General features: G+C 39.8%; 1 protein-coding gene across 1 annotated transcript; it reads right to left on the bottom strand.

The window, feature by feature from the left end:
• Window positions 1-3,313: 3,313 nt before the first annotated feature.
• On the bottom strand, window positions 3,314-7,692 carry PSPH (phosphoserine phosphatase). The gene is made up of 5 exons (XM_031591770.2): window positions 7,534-7,692; window positions 6,802-6,936; window positions 5,642-5,787; window positions 4,691-4,839; window positions 3,314-3,468 (listed from the first exon to the last, which is right to left on the bottom strand). Exons 1-5 carry the CDS (start codon window positions 7,671-7,673, stop codon window positions 3,358-3,360), a joined length of 681 nt encoding a protein of 226 aa, XP_031447630.2. The 5' UTR covers window positions 7,674-7,692; the 3' UTR covers window positions 3,314-3,357.
• Window positions 7,693-15,164: the final 7,472 nt, after the last annotated feature.

Consider the following 15,164-nt stretch of genomic DNA (forward strand, 5'->3'; position numbering starts at 1 on the left):
ATTCTTTTGCAATCCACATTTCTCACCTTCAGCCAGGAACACTAGGAATTAAATATAGCTGGGCATAACTCTTGCTATTTTAAGGCCCATTAAATTTTGCATGAGTCAAATATGTGAGGAATAACGGGATGTTCTGCATATGGCACAAGCCTCCTGAGTCTTTGTGTTATCTAAGATCAGAATTCTGGGTAGTATTGCAACACATTATGAATGTACATGCTGTCCTGTGCTACAAACTCATGCTCTGTCCATCACTGGAGAGGCATGACTTCCTGCTACTTTAGTTACGGATAACTATGTGAGATAAACTCACAAACCTGAACATGCTGAATAATAATGACAGTCTTTCCTTACTTACTGTTGCCTGAGTCTTTTTTGAAGTTGGCTTTCTCCTGTTATGAACATTATTGTGATTTTTTTCCTCTTACTGTCATGGCCCCCTTTGCTTTCTTCCTTTGGCTCACAGAATATTGACGTTTCTTAGAGAGTAGAATTCAGAACTGAAGTCACTTTCCAGTGATTGGAAAGCAGGGAGTAATGCCTGTGAGAGTTTCTGGTAATTGCTAATTTCTGATCCAGTTATAGCACTGTAATGAAGATACAAACTGAAGTTTTAGTGGTCCTGTAGTCTTCCTAGAAAGATGACAAATTGTTCTTAAAAAGTCCCCTCATGGAAATTGAAGGTATAACTAAAAGCAACTCTGTCTTGTGAATAATCACATAGAAATAAAACGTTTTATATGAAGCAATATACTTCCCCATAGCTCTTAGTCAGGAGACACACTTGAAGACAAAATGGTTATCTGCCTCATAACCTATACTACTCTCCAGCTCTCTATGATGGGTTATGGTCAAATAAACCAGTAGCTTGGTTGTAATATTGAAAGTAGCCTCATGCTGCTTTATTCTCTCTTAGTTTTGTTTTAGTTTTCCAGTATTTTACAAACAAAAGCTGCTCACTAAACTAACCAATCTTTCCACTCCTCCTGCTCTAGGAGGTAGGGCCTGCTGCTGGCCAACTGGAGGGGGTGTTACTTTTTTCTAAACAGTCAGACCTAAAGAGCTCTTGTGAAATCATTGGCATAATGCTGTGTTTCCATAGCAGTCACACTGGCAGGAGGTACTGTTGTGAATGTTAACATCTCTGTGGCACAAAGCCTCACGTACCGCCGTCTGCTGACTGTGGCGTTAGTGGAATTACATACACTTGAAGCATGTCATAATGTTTGTAGGATCAGGGCCTGTAACTATAGCCAAGTAGCTAGGTGTTTTTAATTCAATAGAAAACTGCAACAAACAGAAACACTTCTTTGCTTCGTAACTGTAGAATTGTATAGAAATGAGCTGAATAAGAGCAGGAGTTTACACTTGTTCTACCCATGCACTCTTGCCTAAACAAAAGCATGATTGTACATGGGCTGCCCCTGGAGCTGGCTGAGATTCTTCTCAGGAAGAATTCAAAAGAGATGATGTTTAATACTTCCAGAAGAGTTCTGGTGAGCAGCCTCCCAGTTATTGGCTGTCTTGTCTTTTGTGGAGATGTTTAAACTAAATACAAATATTCAGTATAACTGTATCTATTTGTTTCTGTTTGGTTTTTGGTTTTGGTTTTTTTTTTTTTATCATTCTGCTTTCCTAGTGTTGAAATAGTGTTTGTAACTTACTGCCTCTGCTTTTTGCCCAAAGCTTGAGATGGCATTACTGAGAGCTGTCATTCATCACTATCCATGACTCCGTTTCTCCCCTTTCCCCATCTGTCTTTCCTAATGATGTAGTAAAATGGGCAAAACAAGTATTTGTTTTAATTGCTGGTGGTGCTTACATAATTGGACAGAATCACTTCACCTTGATTTAATCATATTAAATTAAGAAAAGTTTGTGCAAGTTGTGCAAACCAGTAGTGGTTATCTTGTGGAGACAGTGTGAGGCTCTGGAAGGTAAGCACGTCACTTTTTAATCTACCAATCTATAAAATGTTTGGTGGGTTGGAAGAGGTGAACCTAAGAGTGACAGCATTCAGAGTGATCTTCAGTTTCAGGTTTATTTGTAAGCACACAGGATATATGAGCCTGCATAGAGGGTTCTGTCCCCAGGACAAGTTATGTCATATCAGCCCATCTTTCTCCTGTGATGTTATTATGTGGATGGAAGTGGAAGACATATCTTTCATTTTGCCATTAGTAAAGCTTTTTACATTATCTCAGATGAGATTCTTATAAGTTGGGGAAATAAAAGTACTATCATGTGTCAGCAGTGCTAGTTAAAAAGACACACAAGAGATATCAGGGATTTGCTGACAAAAAAAGCACAATTTATCAAGTGAGTTCTGCATAAGGTCTCGCTAAGATCAGAACTGTAGCAATAGAAGACAGACTCTTAAGAAACAAGGATTCATTAGCTGAAACCTCAGTTAAATACTTGTTTAGAACAGGTTAGACTTCTGGCACAAACAGTTTGAAGGTGGTTGATCCACACTTGAGGCAAAAAAAGAGACCAGGTAAGTTTCCCACTGTTTTCTTAATCAGTAGGCATTTTGTAAAGATAGGTGAGTCAGCTTCCATCCAGTTATAGGTTGACAGAGAAGAGATTGTTAAATAAATAAAACACTTAAGTAAACAGTGTTACCATCCGACAAAACTACAATTTGAGAGTTTGCTTGTAAGTGTTTTAATGAGGTAGGTGAAGCATCAATTGCCTTAAAATATGCTTCTGGGATACTGATGAATATTGCATATGCCTTGGATTTGTATGCATCTCATGTCTTTTAGACTCTAGAAGTTGAGTAACAATGATGTTGGGTAAGAGACTACACCTCAGGTTCTCCTGTAAACCATATTTTAATGAAATCAGAGTTATATAGGTAGGAAACATTACTGAATGTTCACTGTTTAATCTAGTTTGGAGATTCTTTGGAATGGAAACTATTTACCTCCTAGATTATATTATTGTTGATTAAACAAATTTCTTTTGGTGGCCACCTCATTTTTCTTTTGCTACCCCAACTAGATAGAGGTATTTGCTTCAGTGGTTTTGCAGCAATAGGTACACAATATTAACCAGGGGCCAGTCCATTAAAGTGTTATTAACTTATTGATACTTACCTTGGGTCTTCACTTCTGAGTGAATAATCAACTGACCTTTCCACTTTGGAGAAGATGTTTTCAAAAGATCTTTATATTTTCATTGCAAGTTATTTGATTAGCATGGTACCATTTGCAACAGGCATTTCATGTAAGAAAAGTACCCAACACTCAGAATCATTAGAAAATCCAGAACACAACTTTGCAAACAAATATATGTTTAATTGCATTTTATAGTTGTCTTACAGCTGTTAAATATATTATTTTACTGTATAATTTATCGTTCTTCCAGCTCCTTTAGCAGTTCATCAAAGTGAGTAATGTACCATTTGGCTTTCTCCTTTACTTGCTTTCTGATTACATTTCCTCCAAATCCAATGAAGCAGTCCTTCAAAACACAAAGAATGAGCACGTATATTATTGCAGTCCTGTTTAAGGTATGAAGCATTTCAGCAATTGAATTTGTTTGTAAGATTGTATTTTAAAATTACAGTGTTCTTCCCCACCTCTTCCCCTATTTTACTTGGCATGTTCATTTCCATATTTAAGAACAGGAACTTCATTAACATGTAATTTCATGCCGCTTTGGTTATTAGAGTTTTGTTTCAACAGCAACAGTAACTTCCAGATTGTCCAGATCTGAGATTTGTACTGAAAATCTGATATGGCTGTGATGCAACATAGAGCCTTACTATTCAAGAATGAGTTAACATTCTGAACATGCATGCAGCATCTCGCAGTTATCCCTATTCTGTTTATCTTAACTCTGTTTACCTCATTTGATAGATACCAGAAGTAAACATTAACCATGATTTCAATCATTAACCATGAACAGTCATCTTTCTAGATTTTACAAAACCAACTGCAGTGAAAATAATGTTTAAAATTTCCACTGCTGCATTTTTGCATTCGGGTAGAAAATATTAAGCAAATAGTAAGCTCCTTTGATCACGCACATATTTAATGCTAAGGGACCTGCTGCCATAAGTCACATCAGCAACAGCCCTCAGAGTTTGTTCCTTTGTACAAGGATATCTGCCCCCAACATTGGCAAACCAGGGGCACTGGGGTATTTTTTTTGTAGAGATGAGACACAATTAGGATCTCTCATCTCTGAAATGACCACTTATAAAAGCTATTTTTCTAGTTAGCTATTTTTATTTCATCCCTGAGATAGGGCTATCTTCAAAGGTATCATCACTTTGCATTGAGATGAATCCTGTTGCTAGGCTAGTATCAAGTAAATGTTGCATCAGATCTATGTCAGATCTTCATGCTTAGCACCATTTATTAGCATTTAGAAGTGGAATCTTGATAGTGAACCTCTGTACAGGGCCCTGTGTGGAGGCAAACACTGGCAATGTAGGTGGAAAAGGCAGACATGATATCAGCTTGATTTGCAACAAGTTGTTAGACTTTATGCAGTTCTCTTGGACAAAGCCAGCACCCTGGCTTAGAGAGTGGAACATTTACTGAGTTTCAGATGAGAGAAACCAGACATTGCATGATGCAGCTTTTCTAGAGGAAACTGCCTACACAGATCCCTGAAGTGCTGCAGCTCTTACTTGAAGTCCTATAAGGAATTTAAGCTGCACTTTTTAAATACTTACAGCAGGAGGACAGGCTTCCATGTCTGTAGCTCCATCTCCAATCATAACTACTTTCTTAAAGTGGAACTGTTCTTTCAGATGAGTGATAACCTTTCCTTTCCCCCCTGATTCAGCTGTTGGTTGTGTTTCATCAAATCCTGCATATTCTCCTAGAACAGTAGAAGGATGAGTGAGACACACAGCATATTTTCATGTCAGTGCAGAAAGATAAATGCCTATGGTGTTTTCTTCAGAATGCAGCTAATTACATGCAGTCCTGTAAGCTTCACAATTAGCATCCTGAAGAAATAATCAGAAGGTAAGCATAAAAATCAGTATTTTACCTAAGTCTTCAGTGGGCTGTGAGCAGAAATGGTAGGGGACAAATTAGAAACCCTGTATGGTAGTGTGTCAAATCCATTCCCAGTCACTCTGATCCAGTCATTCTGGTCTAAATATTTGAAAAGCCACATCCAGTATGATGTATAAACAGTGTATAAAACACTAAGTAAGAACCAACCACACTAACCACAGTTCTGCTTGATTACACTAGCTTAAAGTCCAGAGCAGCTGCACTAAAGTTAAGTTCGTTGGTCACCATACATACCTCAAACTCACTGAAAGTGAAGTTTGCTTCTGAAAGCAGGTAAGTGTAATAAGCTCTTTAAACTTGAAAGAGTGAGAGAGAATGAAATTCTGCTGTCAGCAACTGTAATGCTTTTTAACTTTGGCACAAGTTGCAATTTAAAAGTACTGCTCTATTTCATTTATCTGAAAAATGACCTAAACTTGTGTTTTTGGGGGAAGTCTTGTAATTTTCCAACTTGGAGACGGAGTTGGTTTTGGAGCTGGCTGGATTGGTAACAAGGCAGTTTAGTCTGGACAATATCTGTAGCACAATATCTGACTGTTTAAACACAAAAAAAAATGGCACTAATTAATAGAGAAAATAGCTAGTTAGGGGAATCTTACCATTAAAGTAAAACTTCAGCCTGTTTGCAAAAACATTTGCTGTTGGAATGTTCAGCTGTAAGGCCACATGCTCCACGATGCTCTGAAACCCCCCAGAGACCAGGAAGACCTGTACCCCTCGTTGATGAAGCCTGTTCACCAGCTCCCTGGGAAGAAAGAAAGTCACCAAGTGTGAACGCCACGCAGCATCTAGGTGTGTAAAGGAATACCAAGAAAGCCAAAATACATATTTTCTAAACAAGGCCATCCATATATTTTGTTAATCCACTTTACTTAGGGTGTGTGCTGCTTTCTAGCTCCATCCTAATCTGCTCCTAGAAATTTTTCTATCTTTTCTTTGCAAGTTTGTGCTGGAAAAGAGCTGAGCAAAACCATCTAGAGGCAAACAGGTATTTAGTTGCCCAGAAACAAGCACTGCTTAGAAATGTTTTCTTTTACACTTTCATATTGTTCATGTTTATTCCCCTGAACAAACGAGACCAGATCCAGTACAGATAATTTTCTGAAGCTAATAGCAAGGAAAAAAATAATCTTTGGTACTGAAAAAGAGCATAGAATGTAGAGGACATAAAAACCACTGCACAAAAATGCAGAAGTGGGCTTAAAGTGTACGAAGTGCAAACATTGTCTAACTCAAAATTGCTTACCCAAATATTCTGTGTAATAGAAGGCACCAGAAGAATTACAGAATGAAAAGTTTTCAGACCCGATTAATGTCAATGGGACTTAAGGGCAATTAAAAGTTTTACAAAAGCTGGCTGTACAGACAGGAAGATCAGCATACAGTGATCTAAGCAGTAGAAGTGATAGTAGTAACAGGAGAAATGCTAAATACTGGAAAGCAAAGTGGAGGCTTAAAAGAGGCTACCCAGGGAGGGAGGAAGAAAGGGAAGGAGTGAAAAGGAAAATCATGTGATTCTAAACACAGAAACAATGTTCCCTTTGTGGTTACATCTAGCTATGCCTTCTACAGAAAAAGCTGAGCATGTGCTTCATTTAAAGGAGAAAATATAAGCACAGTGTTGCCTTAAACATACTGTATGTGCCAAAAAAAATTTAGATTTACAGCTATGGCCAGAATCCATAGTAAAGGAAACATTTTCAGTTTTTTGAAACAATCTGAATAACTTATCCATTAGTCTATTTCAGTTTTTTCTTACCGTATTCCTGGTGTTAGCTGAGGTGGATTGTCAGATATTAACTTTTGCACTTGTTCATAGGAGGGCCGTATGAGTCCTAGTCGTGCCGTTAAAGCTGCTTTGAATGTCACAGTGCCACCCATAGCTCTGCGGGTCCTGATTGAGATCCAAACACAACAGATCAGTGACACTTAACAAGTTGAGGCTTCTCCCAGGGACTTAGTTTAACAGCAGTGTCAAGGAATAAGTTAAGAGCTCATTAGTTCTAGTTATACCTTGCTACCTATGTTGTAGAGGACAAGATTGGTACAATGAAAAGGTTGGTAGTAATCACTGGTGGAAGAGCTCCACAAATCAGACTCTTGTAAGACCCAGTGGCACAAAGGAAAATTGATTCTCTCTGTGAGTGCAATGTGAACCACTGGAAACACTGTTCCTAAACTGCAGGCTGACTGATGTCTCTGAAATTATGAGGACTTTTGCTGCAAGTTTCAGTGGAAACATCAGCCTCAAAGAGGTGAAGAGAGTTGTTTCCTCTCCTCCATCTCATGTAAGGCTATACTAGAACTTAGTCTGGTTTAACAATGACACCTCATGGTGGTATGCCAAAGAAACGTACTTCAGAAAATTTTAGTATAGTCTTGTTGAGTGGCTGCACAATTTTTTAAAAAATAGAGTATTTCATTATGCTCAACCTCATCCATGCTTACTTTTAACCACTGTTCATGTGAAGAAAATAGCAAATATACATACATCTCTGCAACAGCATCTCCAACTCCGCAGAACTTTGCAAGCTCATCGATGCCTTCTTCCCTGATGACTGTACTGTCCACATCAAAGCATACTGCGTCAGCGTTGCGGAAGATTTCTTTCATCTCCAAAAGGGACGCCATCCTTTTAGGAACCTTCTTACTGTAAGAAGATAAGATACATTCTTTCTGTGAGTCACAGTACAGGACTCCGTCTTGAGCCATTGGAGCGACTGATCTGGTCGTGGCGAGAAGGGTCGAGCACAGCCTCCTAGCCAGCTTTTATCAAAGTGCGAGCAGTGGTGGAGGTCTGGCTCGGCTGCTGATTTGCTCTCTGCTGTTGCTGCCTGCTGATGTTCAATTTACGTTATAGGTGGGCTGTGGAGCTGTGGACAGCTGCTGATTTGCTCTCAGCAGGTTCAGCCCATTGATGTTCATTATGGGTTCAAGGCTGTAATACTTGGCATTTGCTGAACCATCAGATTGCCAACTATTGTGCATGACTCAAAATTCTCTTTTCTTGCCTCAGCTACTCGGATGGATATTGATTTCTCATCAGATCCCATGTGCTGTATCACATTAGTTGCCCCTTAAACATATCAGTGAGCGGTAGTCCATAAATCATGAAGATTCCACTCCTTTTCTGTCTTGATTAATATAACGTGGTGATACCTTAAGGGGTTCAGTGAAGTTCCCAAAGCCCACAACCACTTTTTCCATAACAATACCTGACAAAAGTTTATTTTCTACCTTTTTACATCTGTTCACTTGAAGGTGTTGAGCACTTCTGCAGGTGAGAAGCTCAAGGTGTTATTCAGAATATTTTTAGTTAACCCTACCAATCTTGTGCTTTATGCTTTCATAAGGGATTGCTGTGTGGACCTCACTATTTACCAATCTGTACAGTTAGGCACAACTTTCTATCTATTCCATTTCCAGATTTTTGTTGAAGTTCAGTTTGATTCTCTCTTCTGATCTCCTAGATTACACGCAGACTTCATGTATAATTGACCTGGGTGGCAGATTCTTTCTTTTTTTCTGGGTTAGAGGAGAAATAATTTTAACAGCGTGTCATATTGATTTATTCTTGCTCAACCTAATTTATTTTTCTCCTATATATTGTGTGAGTTTTCATGATGAGAGCTCTTACATGCACAAGTTTCCACAAAACTTTTTTTTTTCCTTTTTTGTCCAACTTCATCCTTTGCACACAAAAGATACTCACTGATTGCTACATATCTTGCTGTGGAAGAGCCTTGGAGCTGAACAGTACTGAAGTAGCTCACCATCAGACAGGAGTCATCTAGGGATCATCAATGGTAAGCATCAGTGCTGTTTCCTGAAGTTTCTGTGTGCCTACTGAGAGGTCACAGCTCAATAGCTAACAGTCAAAGCAGCAAATAGAAGCCTTTGCTTTTATTCCCACTAGGCCTGGTTGTAGATGATGGTCTTTTTCCTGCCATAGGGCAGAAGTGGTTGTCCAAGTGCTTCGGGGTGTTCAGATTAAAAGCTGCTGTTCAATCTGCACTGTTATTGCTGGGCTAGCTCCCAGAAGTTTCATTTTTATTAATTTCTTAGGTGCACAAATCAACATTAGAACACACTGCTTAACCAAGGACCAATGCATTAACTACTGTTTAGAAACTTGGGATCAAACCGAGCTAACTGCTGTCTCAGTCCCTCACTGAAAGGTAAAATAAAAGTCCACAATTAAGCAACTGAACCTTAGGAGAGAAACCTGTTGTGTAGAGCTAAGAACCACATTTGTAAGTTAATCTCAGTTTACCAGGTAGATACCAGTGTTAAATATGGAAAAGAAAGAAACAAAAGACAGCAAGTCATGTGACAGATTAAAGACAAAGCCATGAAACAGGACTGCTTAAAAGGGTCTTCTAGCTATTCTTGAGTTTTGTGGTCTGAACATGGCTCTCATTTGTGGCTTTTGCACAAGACTGCCAAGGTGATGCTGTTTCTTTCTTAATGTTCCTTTGTCTTGCAGGTGTGAGTGAGATTTGGAGAGCAGATATCACTCAGCCCATAGTTTGACAGGTCTCTGTTCTTGGTGCATTGGAGCTGTTCCCTGCACAGACATTGTAAAACTGATCTCACCTTAGAAGCTTCATGCACGAGAGAATTATTTGCTGCATTTATAGCACTCTACATATAGGAAAAACTATTATGGGCCATCAACATGACATAAGAGAAAGCAATCTCTTTAGTGACACGTGTTCCCTTGGACGGAGACTGGTTCTGAGCTAAGACCTGGCAGCAGGTGGACACGTGAAACATGAATTCCAAGTTTACTTTGCATTAGCCTTGGCTTGACATTGACTCCACAGCACAGTTCTGTACTTTCAGTGGAAGATTTTGAACTTCCTGAGCAGGAGGGCTTTGACTTCAGGGCAGGGCTTGGCAGCCATTTGCATCTACTTATGCACTAACATTTTTTAAATAGCATGTCATTTATTTTTTTTCCAGCTTACTGGAAATTATAAAGAATTTAGCCATGGGTTTGGTGCCAATTTTCAGGATTTGCTCTACTGGACAAACTTGTTGCATCACTGCTGTGTGACATTTGCGTCATGTTATTCCAACACTGATTCCTTATTATGCAAAGCAGTCACATTGCCTCATGTTAACCTGAGGCTGCACTGCAACATTACCATATTATGATGCAATATGGCTGTGTGGTGACAGCACTGTTATGCGATTCCTTGGTGAGAACTTGAAATATATTTTTGGAAATGTCTTCACAATTTTAATCTGATAAAAATGTTATAGTTAGGCACACACTGGGAGGAGAAAGGAGGAGACATTAACTTTTCCTTCTCCCTGCTACCCCATTTCTCATATTTAATTCTCCTCTAAATATTCCTTACAGGGATGGAAACACTGCTGTGAGCCTCATTTCAGTGGATACATACACAAAACTGTGGCTGGAATTAACTCTGTTTTCTTTTTGTTCTACACAATGACTCTTCCAAAAGAGTTTTAGGCTATGGTTTATAATGCCTAAAAATGACATATTGTAAGGGAAGAACTGTGTTTTTGAAATGCAGAACAGAGCAATAGTTCCTGATCTCCCTTGGCGTATGACTTGCCAAAATCCTTCCACGTTCAACTGAAGGTAGGCACTGAGCCCTAGAAGATGCAGACTCATTTGTGGCAAATGTATCATCACACAAGTTGGAGACCTTGTGATCAACTGTAAAATGGTGAAATTCGTACTGGATCAAAGAGGAGAACATTTGGGGAAGTTTCAGCTATTGCAGGGAGTCTTGCTCGTGAGAAAAACAAATATTAGGAGTTAAAGGTTGTTAGCTTGGAGTAAAATAAAGTTATTCTGCTTTGGTCGGCAAAGCTCCAGGGTTGACCATCACCTGTAGAGGTTAGCAAATGCCACTCCAAACACTAACATGCCAAATTCAGTGACTTGTGAAATTTTTTTCCCAGGCCTAAATGTAAATGAGAGCATAAGGCAAGGCTAGTTGTGATTGAGCAACAGGCCACAGGAGTAAGGGAGGTACAGGTAGAGGAGGGTCTGCTCCTTTCTTTGTTTTCAGAATTTTCACTAGGCCATCCTGCCATGGCATTGACCAGGCAACTGCCTAGAATTACCTCCAGGTAACTTTGCAAGGGAAATAAGGACATACACAGTAGTTCATGTGGCCAGCAAAGTGGTCATGGCTTGGCCTCAAGCCTTTAGGTGTTCAAGTGTTTGGACACCTAGCTATATGGTTTAACTCTTATGTTGCCCTGCGTGAACTCAGGAGTTGGGCTCAATGATCCAATGAAGCTGCAACAGGGGAGATTCAGGTTGGTTATCAGGAAGAGGTTCTTCACTGAGAGGGCGGTCAGGCATTGCAACAGGCTTCCAGGGCTGTGGTCACAGCACTGAGCCACTGGAGCTCAAAAAGAGTCTGAACAATACTTTCAGTCATGCGGTCTGATTTTTGAGTGGTCCTATATGAAGCCAGGAGCAGGACTCGATGGTCCTTGTTGGTCTCCAACTCAAGATATTCTGTGATTCTTATCTACAGGTAGGTGTCATCTGGAAATGTGAGGAAAGAGAATTGAAGTTCTGCAAAACTTCTCCATGGGCAAATCTCTAAAGGATTTAGTGAAGTAATAACAGTTTTTAATTCCAGAATGTTACGGGCCGCTGTGGATGGGAGAGATTCAGTTACTCTGAAACACAGACCATCTGATTGCTTAGATGCATCAATGCTTTTATGAGATGGTAAGAAAAAAGAAATTCCCACAACTAATAATTATGAGTTCTATCTCTATGTGAAAAAAAGTTGGGTAGAAAATCTCTGCACACTCAACCATTGTATTTCAAATAGGAAATCTATTTCTATTCTATTATTTCCATGCTGGAAAAGTATCCATGCAGCAAACATTTCAACAGGTTTGATAATAAAATATAGTGGGGAAAAGATGAAAGGAAGAAAATTGAAAAGAGAGAAAGCAGCGAACAAAGAAAAAGCTGGAGGTGTAAGAAAAGAGACAAAGGGAAAGAGGTGGGATGAAAGTTGAGATGCAAATGGACAAAAAAGAAGTCAAAAGGGAAAATGGCATTTTCATGAGATCTCGGTGCCTCCAGACTGCATTAGAACACTTGGAAAAAAACTGGCATTTCCAGAAGAAATACAATCTCTTTCGTAACAGAGAGGGTGGAGTCACAGAAGCAGGCCTAACAATTATGTAAGAACACATGCTAAAGGAAAACAACTATAATCTTTTCTGTTTGCTGACCGGTCAAAGAAGGGCATGTGCCACACTGTGAAAAGCTGGAACATCTGCAGTATCTCTAGCTGTAGTGGAAAAGGAACCTGCAGTGACACTCAGAACTCTGTGTGTTCTGTGGCAGCTGCATTTTGATGAGAATTTGATGTGATCTTAACGTATCCAGTGTGTCTCCACCTGTTAGCTTTCAGAATTGCTGTCACACTGCCACTTTGTATTACATTCACACCTATGCTATGGGAAAAAAAAAAGACTAAGTAGATCTTGATAAAATGTTTCTTAAAATATCTTTTTAAACAGATCATTCAGGAATATCCTGGGTGTGCAAACAATGTTTGTGATTCTGATTCACTTTCACATTTAACAGTGTGAGCATGAGCAGTTTAGCTATGAGTGCACAAGAAGACCAATTTTGTTTTTACTTTGCCCAGAGTTGTTTTCCTGCACCAGTGAATTCAGTCTCACTTTGGATGAGAACAAAGTCACTGTGAGATACGTTCTCAAGCAGAGTAATGTTGCATTGAACATGCACTGAAATTAACAGAAATGGAACCACATAAAACCATTCCTGATGCATTGATGGGAAACTGCTGCTTAGAGTATGAGAGTCAGAGAAGTTTGTTCTTGATTTTTCTCTTAGGACCTTTCCCACCCCAGGTATGATTCTGTTCATGAGAATATCCACAGCAGAGCTTCCATGGTAGTAGTTTAAACAAAGCTGTTAGTCCTTGTTGCTAGTCCTACATCTGCAAAATGGGATTAGAATGGTAATACATCTTTGTTATGTTGAGGTTTAATTCTCAGTATTAGCAGTGTGTTCTGAAAGCTTAAGAAGAGAGATTATAAATTGGAACACATTAGCTATACTTAAGCAAATTGTTGCTATGTATTCCTGCGAGTACTTTAAAAGTTCAACCAATCCAGAATTGGGAGTTTCTGTAGTTTTTGATATGAAAATAGAAAAATTTAGTCCTTAAATTCACTGAGGCTGCTTCTAACTTCCAGGTTTCATGTTCAGATTTTAAAGGTAGTATCAGCAACCTGTATGCAAGTCAAGAGATGGATAGTTAGCAGCTGTATGCTGATATCTGTACAGCAATGCCTAACAACAAATTTATTGAAGCACATTTTAAAAGGGCTGGAGGAAACCTGGTGGATGTTGATAGATATCTCCCAGCTCTCCAATCTCCTCTTGCCTTTCCTGCCAAAATGATGATGCTTCCCCCCTGCACGATTGCATCATTCATTCATGCTGTTGCTATAAAGCAGGCACCGCACTGCTACATCTTGCTGAGCAGCACACAGCCCCAGCCTAAGGGATACAGTTCATTGTCTATGCAAGAAAAATATGTTAAGTGTTATGGAACTGAATACACCAAATGCCAACCCCTTCCAAACTGAGAGAAAAAAAATGTTCCCAATGACTTACAGTATGGCACTGGCCGTGGCTGCTGCTGCTGCTGCAAACCTCTTGGCTGCACAAGAAAAGAACGGATCAGCTGAGACCTTCAGTCACATAAATGCAACGGCACGGGCTGATCTGGAAGAAAGCCGCATTTTGTAAATCACTCTTTATAATCTGCTGAGTAAGCCGGCCTGGATGTTTTTTTTAAATGGTTGCACACATGTAACCAGAGAAGTCCAGCTGTTCGCTGACAGGCGTAGGGAAGAGGTGTAACCTTGCCTGCGTTGGGGGAGGAGCCGCTCGGGCCCAGTTCGGGGCACTCCCAGCATGGGTAGGCATGGCTTGGCAGGGAGCAGGCAGCGCACGACGTGATGGGGAGCTGACTTGCTGCCAGCCCGTGCTCAAAGCAAGGCAGGTCTGAGCAAACACACGTACCTCCGCAGAGCAGGACGAGGGATGAGAGCCGAGGAGGGGCTCTGCCAGCCGGCGGTCAGGAGTTTCTCTTGGTGTGCAGAGGCGAGGGATACAGCTTTCTTTCACTGCAGATGAAAGATGCATTAAAATGGCAATATTGCATTTAAGTTGTTAATCGACAGCAAACCAGAGTGTGCGTTATTACATACACAAAAAAAAATCTGAAATCAAAATTCATCATGAGTTTTGAAGGCAAATTTAAATCTGCTTTGTAAGAAGGCTCTGTTTTGTTTACCCAGATAAAATGTTGTCAAAGGCAATTGAAAAACTGCACAACCTGTCTGTGCGTGTGTTTTGGCATCATGCAGAAGGGCTTTCTGCAAACATGGCTGTGGGCACCAGTTAGCAAACAAGACGCTGCCAAGCCACAAGTATGAAGCCAGTCACTTGTTTCAAGGTCAAGAAAGCCAGACTGCTGATTTAGCTGCTTTTATTTGTTTGTGATAGGAGTCTTATGACTGCTACCCATCTGGAAAGATTGTTCTGCACTGCTGGATACACCGGTCACTTTCTATGCATGATCTATTTTGCAATTCTGGCATTATTTTCCTCAATCTTATGAGCATGAACTGAATCAATACCCCCTTCCTGTGCTTCTGCACCCATGCCTTCCTATACATTTTTTCAGATGTTCTTAGTTCTTGTATGAACATTTGTCAATGTAAGCATCTATCAGTAACTTCTCATATCAGGATGCGCTGGTGCCAAGAGCCTTTGCTGAATACTGGTGATGTGTTTGCTGTTATGTTTGATCCTTTATGTTAGTTTTATTGTGGCAGCACAATATGTTTTAAACAGATTTAGAAATTGTTTCTGTAAATAAGGTTAAATAAAAACAGATCTTGATAAGGATGGAAGAACACTGCTTTTACTTTCTGCTAAGATAAGCAGTGTGTTATTTCACTTGTGAGAATCACCACTGGGGATTTCATGCCGGATATTCCCTCTACTTGGCTTAGTTTAACAGAGCTGTTGGATTTAATTCACTTAAATATCATGTTAACAAT

The sequence above is a fragment of the Phasianus colchicus genome, chromosome 21 (genome assembly GCF_987193195.1).
Source record: "Phasianus colchicus chromosome 21, bPhaCol1.hap1.1, whole genome shotgun sequence".
Taxonomy (NCBI): Eukaryota; Metazoa; Chordata; class Aves; order Galliformes; family Phasianidae; genus Phasianus; species Phasianus colchicus.

What these genes read in the sequence shown, in the direction of transcription:
- PSPH (XM_031591770.2), bottom strand. Translation starts at nt 7,673, where the DNA reads ATGGCGTCCCTTTTGGAGATGAAAGAAATCTTCCGCAACGCTGACGCA. An exon ending in CAGCTAACACCAGGAATACG is followed by an intron (nt 5,788 to 6,801) that starts GTAAGAAAAAAC and finishes CTTTCTTCCCAG; the next exon opens with GGAGCTGGTGAACAGGCTTC. An exon ending in TGGAAGCCTGTCCTCCTGCT is followed by an intron (nt 3,469 to 4,690) that starts GTAAGTATTTAA and finishes TGTGTTTTGAAG; the next exon opens with GACTGCTTCATTGGATTTGG.